This window comes from Ixodes scapularis, unplaced genomic scaffold (assembly GCF_016920785.2).
Source record: "Ixodes scapularis isolate PalLabHiFi unplaced genomic scaffold, ASM1692078v2 PGA_scaffold5__190_contigs__length_132052651, whole genome shotgun sequence".
Taxonomy (NCBI): Eukaryota; Metazoa; Arthropoda; class Arachnida; order Ixodida; family Ixodidae; genus Ixodes; species Ixodes scapularis.
The window spans coordinates 123681339-123690365 of NW_024609880.1; the positions used below are offsets into that span (position 1 = coordinate 123681339).

The 9027-nt window shown below is 44.9% G+C and overlaps 1 protein-coding gene across 1 annotated transcript; it reads right to left on the reverse strand.

Moving 5' to 3' along the window:
• Positions 1 to 4426: 4426 nt before the first annotated feature.
• On the reverse strand, positions 4427 to 5947 carry LOC120849936. The gene is made up of 2 exons (XM_040505265.1): positions 5600 to 5947; positions 4427 to 4546 (listed from the first exon to the last, which is right to left on the reverse strand). The coding sequence occupies exons 1-2, from the start codon at positions 5945 to 5947 to the stop codon at positions 4427 to 4429; spliced, it is 468 nt and encodes a 155-aa protein (XP_040361199.1).
• Between the last annotated feature and the right edge of the window lie 3080 nt (positions 5948 to 9027).

Consider the following 9027-nt stretch of genomic DNA (forward strand, 5'->3'; position numbering starts at 1 on the left):
GGACTTTTTAGGACAATTGTTATCAGTGATGAACGCTGTAGCCTTTCTTATCATTTCACGGACTGTTAAATGGGCTCTGAGGCATGAAAGGTTAAAAGCTATACTTGATGTAGCCAGGTTTCTCAAAGAGATGGCAATATAGGGTATGACGAACCACACGAAAGCGTTACTCTCAATACTTTGTTCCACATCCTGAAGGGACATTGCGTGAGCAGCGGCCTCCCTGTGATGAAGGTACATTTTTAGATATAAAAATGTCCGAAAGTTGTCACTGGGAGTTTGTAATATAAATCTGAAAATGGAGGCTGCGCTGCAACAAAATTATATTTCAGTGATAAACTCTTGCCACGAGACTACTTTATTCAAATACAATGCGAAGTTCTAAGAGGAAAACTGCATTGATCTCAGTCTGATACCCCAGCTCTCTAAACGCTTCAACATGTTTTATTCAAATACTCATTTGAAATAAGATTTCGCAATCATCTCTTCATTAACAAAAAAGTTCTCATCTCTGAAAAAATCCCAAGTTTTCACTTTCTTTAGAAGCCTCCAAGTGCCTTGAGCTCATTCGAACGTTAGAAACGTTTCTTATATTGGAGTGAGAGTGATGATGGCGCTATAATGTCGGAACCTAAGAAAGCAAATCGGGTAGATATCCCGCTATAACCAAGGCTTTAATCCAACGACTTAACATAACTGTTTCCATCATCGCGTGCGTAGCCCATTGTTTTCTGTTATTTATTTTCCCAGTACACAAAAATAAAAGACGTCATATTTCAACAAGGATGTACGTGATGCTTCTGCTTGTCTTCTTCTAGTAATACGTGCATTAGTCTGGCATATACAGTATATTCACAAACTTTATTTCAGGCGTAATAATAATAGTAGTACTTGTACTTATTTGAGGGGGCTGGCGGCGCCACGCTCTAAAACCAGAGTGGCAATGCTCGTATACAGCATACACAAGACACGGCGCTCGCTGCACAAAGGGCGAAAGAATTATTTTCGGACGCGTCTCAAGCGTTAATTTGCTTCTCATACAGTATATATGTATGCTTCGGGACATCTTTGCAGACAGTTTTTGAATGACCAATGTGACCGACACGCAAGGAATGTCTGAGACAGTGTCGTCAGACTGTCGTTTGTATCATATGTATTATAGCAGTGGTAATGTCATGAGTAGAGTATGGCCAGATGCATTGACCATGGGTTTCAGGGGTCGTGCATTTCGAAGATTGCCTGTTGTGGAGAGACTACAACGTAATCGTGACTCCAACGGTTTCGCGGTTCTGCCTCGGCAGCTATTTTGTCAGCACGCCGTGCATCTTCTGTACTTGTTTCTTTGGATGCAAGAAATTCGAAGTAGTTAGTCTTCAAGCGTGCTGGCACCGAGAAAACTGCCGACACCGGAAGTCATGGGTTCCTTTACTAACTTTACTTTGAATGCACTTTATTCAGACAAACGTTTCATTAAACAGTCGTTCGGCCGTAGAGGACATGTTCATCCAGTCACTCCGGATGAACATACCTTTTCCGCCAAATTAATTTTTTTTTCTTTACCGAAACAGAGAACATTATGGTAAGCATAAAATATAAGCTACTAAGGATATGGTTGACACTGCAGACCAAGAAGCAAGAAAACCAGACGTTACTTTTTTCTCGATGTGAACTATGTTATTGGGCATGAGATTGAACTATAGGGGGCGCTTCGTCGAGCTTGTTGTCCACACAGCCCGGTGTTTGGTAGCACAGCAAAACAAAGAAATTGAACTTCGCCTAGCACGGTCTTGGCACGAGCGCTTCGCTTTGACCAGTGCTTCGGTCGCACGAGGAGCGGCCTTCGAATCGTCATCTTGGATTTCTCTGATTAGCAATAAACAAGAAAATGCGGTTTGCTGCCCATACAGCTGAAGTATGCTGCTAGAGGCGTGGCTGTTCGATCTCCACACCAATACTCCGTTCACTCCTAAGCTGAGGCTGCCGTGGGAGCCATGTACCCGCCGGACCAATCAGGCGCCTCCCTCTTATCACCTGACCCGGCTCTCTGCGCGCGGGTATGGGCCGGAGCGTGATGACGTGGCGTAAGAGAGGCGTATGGCATGTCTAAGGAGGATCTGGCTTGTACTAAAAGGCTCAGTTTATGGGTGAATTGTGTAGCACACTCAAAGAAATGGGACAAGGGGTGTACAGGGCTACACCCCTTGTCCCATTATGTAACTCCCCAAAACTACATTTCGTCGTTCAGTCAACTGACGTCGAGCTGGCGATACCAACTTTTACGAGCGGCTTGATAGCTGTTGGATATACCGTACTAAATAGCTCATGTGCATCTCAAAGACTACAAGAAAAAAAAATTACTGAGGTTTTGCAGCAAGGCCAAGAAAACCTTGATTGTCTTAATGTAGCCTTTAATGAGTACATCAGCTATTTTAATAAGATGTATCGCTCGACTTTCAACCCGCCCGTAAAAATAGGTATTGCCAGCTCGATTTCCGTGGACAGAACGTCGAAGTGTAGTGTTTTGGGTGTTACATATGAGACGAGGGGTGTACCCCTGTACACCCCTTGTACACCTCTATTTCTTAAAGTGTATCGTTCCCGGCAGAGAAAAATAGCGTTCACCTAAATGTCTGACGTCATGAAGAGATTGGCTCCAAAGATGCTGTAGTTCACTGTGATGTCGAGCTCGAGTTAACCTTTTTTTTTCCTTTTATAATAAAAACAAACAAACAAACCTTTAAAAGAAAAAAACACATTTTCACCGACTTTTTCACCACCGTCGAGAAGGATGGACAAGTAATAAATTATCTTGTCAATGTAGCGATGTGTATACGACCTTTAATGCGCCTACGTTATTTCCTATCATTTATTTTATTTCGAGCTGTTCTTCCGAGAGATGTTGAGCGGCTTAGGCATACATTGTTAAATGACGGTATCATATTTTTTTGTCGAGTTAAATATTAAAAAGGTTAGATGAATAAAAAAAAAACGATATGTTATTGGTGGTTCTGTGCTCAATCAGTGTAACCATTTCGTTGAAAAATGTTTCTAAAACCCGCCATATACATATTTACTGTGACTTTCATGGCTTAACTTCGAAGACTCGCTCATTCCATGATTCATGGGTATTTACACTGAATGCACTTCGTGTCAACCGCACTTTAAAGGAGCGATGCAACAATTTTTGTACTTTGCGCAAATATCGCTTAAAACGGATCCCTAACGTTAATGACCTATGAAACACGCGTTCGTTTTTCACCCCACGCAATACAAGTCCCAAAAAAAAATTAAAGAAAAACGAGCAGCGTTCACCCCCTCAACTCGCAGCCAGAACAAGCGGCCACGTGATCTGGAGCCGATTATATGCCGCCAGTGTTGATCATAGCCACGCGCTGGGGTTGGCAAAGTGCAGGACACGCGCTGAGTTCCAGACATTGTTATGGCTCGGCTGTTTTCGTCGTTGCAGCGATTGGACACGGGTCGCTACCCGAATGCTTCTCGAGCTAGCAATTACCACGAGCCCAAGTCGAGTGCCCACGCAATGCTCGGGTCCAATCTATGAACCGCATTCAAATATCGTCACTTGGGTGTACTGCGATCCCCACGTTACGTCATCAAATTTTGCAAAGGGGAGATTGAATGAAAATGATCGCTTATGTCCTTGAAATTACACCGCAACAAAGGAGTTTCTTGGCCAGTGGCGTTGCGTGTGAGTATCCTTGAGTCCCAGGTATGCCATTAAGCTCGTGTAAAGTGAAAAACAATCCAACTTAATATCGTTGCACCGCTCCTTTAAAAGAAAAACTCCGTGAGTGCCCATTCTTGCAGAACGCGGGGAGAGCCAATCCGGGCGAACAACAGAAGGAACCCTTTGAACGACCAGCTCGGAATAAGATTGCATCTGGATAGAGGCCATGTGCACATGGACAATGGGCAAATAAAACGGCATGCACATTGACCCTACGCACATCGTGTTTCTTTCTGGTCTAATTGTATTCCGAGCTTGGTCATTCGCTGGCATCCTTCCGTTGTTCGCCGTGATTGGCTGCCTCCGTGTTCTACAGGAAAACGAACTCACACTTTGTCTGTGTGGAACACGAGAGGACATGGTGTGACAGTAGTCGAGATTAAAATACGACAGATTATGAAATATTTTATTGCGCCCGCACTCGCGCCAAATAAATAACGAAGGGATCTATTTACAAAAAACAAGAGAGGGGAAGGGGCGGAAGGACGCGATGTAAACAATACTGTGAGGAACGCTGTACGAACAGCGAGGGGATAAGAGGTGAGAGTCATAGAGGGGGATCATTGGGGAGCGGGGAACTTGAGATAGAGAGTAGGGGATGACTGGGAATGCCCTGTATGTGTGGTTTCGATCTTCCTGCGCACTGTCCTGCTGCCTGCGATCTTTGTGGCCGGCACGTTATCCTTGCTGGGTGGAAGGCTTGGCAGCGGCCGCGGCCTTGAAGATCTGCTGCTGCTGGTAGTGGGGATACCTCTGGCTGCTGGTCTGATGCTGCTGCTGAGGCAAGGGATGCGTCGTCTGTAGCTGGAGAGAAAGAGGGTGCATCTTGGTTAGAACGGCCAAGCAAGACTGAGTTTTGAATGCTGGATGTAGAGTAAAGGACGTTGTTCTCAAACGAATAGGGCTACACCCATAAAAACCTTGAGACCTGTTGTTTGGTTTTAGAGATGCCAGTTTCGTTCAAGCATTCTATAATCGTAAGAATGAAATGTTGTATTATACGGAGCGAAACAGAAGGAGAGGAGGAGATGAATGCGTGCGGTGACATCGGGTGGTGAGCTCTGAATGAATGGATTAGTGGGTAGGCACAAAGGCTTAGCTGTCTTTTCCTCTAGACACTGTCCTTCTCCAATCAGGGCGAACAAGAGCGTCGTCTGCTCTCGCTCAGAATCTGGCGTCTGAACGCCGAATGCCAGACTCTGCGCGAGGAGCAGACGACGCTCTTGCTTGCTCTGATTGGAGGGAGACGGTGCGTAGAGCCAAAGACAGCTAGCCTTTGCTCTTACCCACTAATCCGTCCAATCAGGGCTCGGAGCTCTGACGTCACCACACGAATTCCTCTCCTCCTTTCCCTGAGTACCTCTCCGTATAAATTTTTGTCGGCACGAATAAATTTTAGCGCGTGATGTTTTGCGGATTCGCTTCTTTGTGACCGGAAACAGTGAAAGTGTCCTCTGACCATGCAGGTCACGCATCCGTATGCTTACAAGAAATTGATACCAGCTTCCAAACTTACGTATCGTTTGTTCATTAATTACTGGTATCTGCACTTTGTAGTGCTTATTCAAATGTGAACTTCTTTTTTCTTTCCAAATGTTCTACGCGGTGTGCCTGGTAAAAAAGATAGAAAAAACAGACAACTTTTTTGTTGATAAGCGTCGAAACGGGTTTGCAGCCTTACGCTAGGTTCCTCGTTTGCCTTAGTCGTTCTACGTCTGCTCTGTGGTGGAACAGCGTCAGCTTATCTTCAAGTATATGCGAAATGTTCTCCGATGGAAACACGTACTGTTTTGGAACAGCGTCAACCTATCTCCTCGTAACTAGGGTATCTTCCTCGATACGCATACGTACCAGGTCGTACTTCACTTGCGCTCCGTCAAGCATCTGCATGAGCTCAAGCACCTCCCTGGGCAGTTCGGCGTAGCCATGCCGCTTGGCAAAGCCGAACACGTTGGGGATCTGCGAGACCACCGAGGGCACCATTCGCACCAGGCTCACTACCCCAGTGGCCACCAGGAACGGGACCACCATGTTGGAGATGATGGGCTCGAAGCGGGACAGCATGCCCATGCGCGGAGAGCTGCTCAGGGACCGGCCTTCGCTGCGCTCTTTGGAAGGCTCCACGCTGCGGGCCTCGATGCTCAGCAGCAGCGGGATTAGAGCCAAGGTGCAAAGGCTCAGGAGCATCTGGAGCTTCATCTTGACTGTGTTCGTGGGTTGAGACCCAAAGCTCTAAGGAACAAGGAAACAAAGTCTTTATTAACTCTTTCAGTGCCATTCCGTGGGTAGAGACCTATGGCTCTAAGGAACAAAGAAGCAAGATTGTTATCAACTGTTTCGATGCTATTTTGATTCTGTGTTTTGAGACCCAAAGCTTTAAAGAACAAAGAAGCAAAGTCTTTATTAACTCTTTCAGTGTCATTCCGGAGGAAGAGACCAAAGTCTCTAAGTAACAAAGAAGCAAGATTGTTACAGTTTGTAATCAACTGTTTCAATGATATTTTGAGTCTGTGGGTTCAGGCCCAAAGCTCGAAGGAACAAAAGAGCTATTTTAATGTAATTCTGTTGCCGTGTAACCCCCCCCCCCCCCCCCCCTAATGAATATTGTTCTTTTACGGTTTTCTTTGAAGTGTGAATGGTTTACCAAACACGTGCAGCTCTGATAAAACAAGACATCATAAATCCTATATTATAAACTTGAATACGCCGGCCGATTTAGACGCATTGATTGTGTAACTGCAGCCGCTTTGAATGCTGAGGTCACAAGCCTTCTGTTATTTTGCTGGAGTTTCTTTAATGATTGAAGATTCCGATGACGCCGTGAATTGTGTCAAACTAATTACGTACTCAAAATGAAAGATGTACGAGATTACGTAAGCTGTTTGAATATTCGACGGCCACAATAAATTGAAACTGGTCGTCAACGGCAGTGTAGGACGTGCCAGATATGCGCCTTATGGATACGATACGAATAGGCAAGGATTTTGCTTCTGATAATTCATTGGTAATATAATCACGGGTCACTGTCACTAGTCGTAAGCATTGAGCTATCATGTATAACTGGAATGCATATTGCTTTTGAAGCACTACTCATCAGTTGCAGCCTGACCGTCTAACAAGAGTGTGTTATTATAAGGTTCAATTAATCAAATGTTTTATAAAATATATACTTTTGTTTCGTATAAAACTTGTAAAAGCTAATACCACACTTTTTTTTTCAAAAACTACGCCTGCGTTTTTTGGGCTTATAGATATGCAGTATACGCGCTCATTCATCACCCATTGGTTATATATCCTCCGTTATTTAACAATATGATTTACAATTAATTTTTATATGTCGTATTTAAACACTGCTATTGGAGAAACCCGGTGAACGGTAATTAAACCGACGAGAACCTTAAGACTACTAAGTGTGCTTAATATGGTTATTGGGTAATATATGCTGAAGGTTCCCAGGGTGGCAGTGTTATCTTTTGGAGCCTGTGATGGCAGTTGCACCGTCTGTCATGCCGTAGCTGTGTCGATTCTTATTCCGGCCATGCGGTCACAAACTACCCAGCATTCACCCCGGTGCCACGTTTATGGAAAGAGCTGACCACTGCCTATGTAGCAAGGAGTCATGATAATGTCCCACTCTGTTGGCTATATCTATAAGTTCTTCTAAGGACAAGCGTTTCATTCACCCTAGCGAGAGTATCACATGCAGAGAGTTAATCGTTAAACAGTGTATTGATGAAAAGCGAGATTAAAAGTTGGTTTGTCTATGACATCTTGATGACTTTTTGCAGAGAAACAGTCTACACGACGTAGTGCGTTCTTCAATCACTCTTATTTGAGACGCAAACTCGTGCTTGCGTCTCGTCCTTTATTTAAGATATAAATGTATTTCTTTGAGTGTCATGAGCTATTACTTTCTTGTTTTGCGTGTTCATCGATGTCGTGACTAACGCTGAAAGCACCAACGTCCCTTTATGAATAAGTCGCTACTATATAGCAATACCAGAAAAGAACTTAAAGAGCATTGGCTTACTTTTATCGCTACATCGATTCGAAAGTACTAAATAAAAAAAAATAACTCCAAAATCTAGCTCTAATTAGACTACGTAATGCCCTTCGTACTCAGTCAACGCATTCTCCAGTGCGTGTCTGTCATTTTGAATAAAGCACCTAGAGAGGGACTGAACATTTGGCACAAGTCAACTGAGGCCATGGTGGATACACCTGACAAATTCTTCGTTGAGACGGACTGAACCGTAATCCATATGGCAAGAAGCAAAAGACCTGTCTTTGGCCCGCCGAAGTGATTTGGACACTTCCTCATCAGATGAGCATCGGCGTGTTGAGACCGCGAGCGCGAGCGCTCTCACCTGAGCTCAAGAGAATCCTCCTCAGGGGTCTATTCCAGGAGGTCGTCGTGCGCTCTCTCCGGAGACAGCCAAGTGGTGGACAGGAAGCTCGAAAGGCCGGTAGCGATGCAAAGGCACGACCAGTCGGTTCGCGCGGAGAGCTGCTCTTTTTAAACGAGCCTCGCACACGGCAGCCAGAAACAAACACAAATTCCGGGCAGGCCCTTATATACGGGAACGACCTTGAACTTTCAACCTCAAAAACCCGAAGCCGCGAGAAGGAAGCACACCAATGAGGAGTAAGGAGGTAGGCGCCTTGCTCTTTTTTCTTTTCTCCTACTCTTTTTTCTCTCTTTTCTTCTTTTTCTATCTTCCGCAGAGTCTCCGGGAGAGGATGGAGAAGATGACGCTAGCGGCGTCTAGAGCAGCGGCCGAATCTGAAGGGACTCGTCAGGCAACCCATGCCTCTTTCCGAATACGAACCACACTGGCCGCTCCGTCCTCGGATGGACCGACTCGGAGACTCCAATCACGCTGGTCCAATCATGGGCGGTCAATTTGCTGCGTCACTCAGGTTTTTGATCAGGTTAGCCAATGAACTGTCAGAACGCCCGCTGAAATATTCGTCCGGCTCTGCCTATCAGCATTGTTACGATCGCTTGTGCCCATTTAAGGCTCGATTACGATCACTTGTAGGTTTTAACTAATACAGCTTTCAATCTTTTTTTTTTCTTTTTTTTTTTTTAGTATTTGACATCGAAAGTTACATCATTTAACATTCAGAGAGTATCGTTTGGTTCCGTTACGCGGACTACCTGGCAACGTGGTTATTGCGGTTCGCAACCTCGTCTTCCGGGTGCAGATCTTAAGAAACGCATCCCAGAAAGATCAAAGTTTTATCTGGATATGTGTTGCTTGAGTAAAACTTCACCA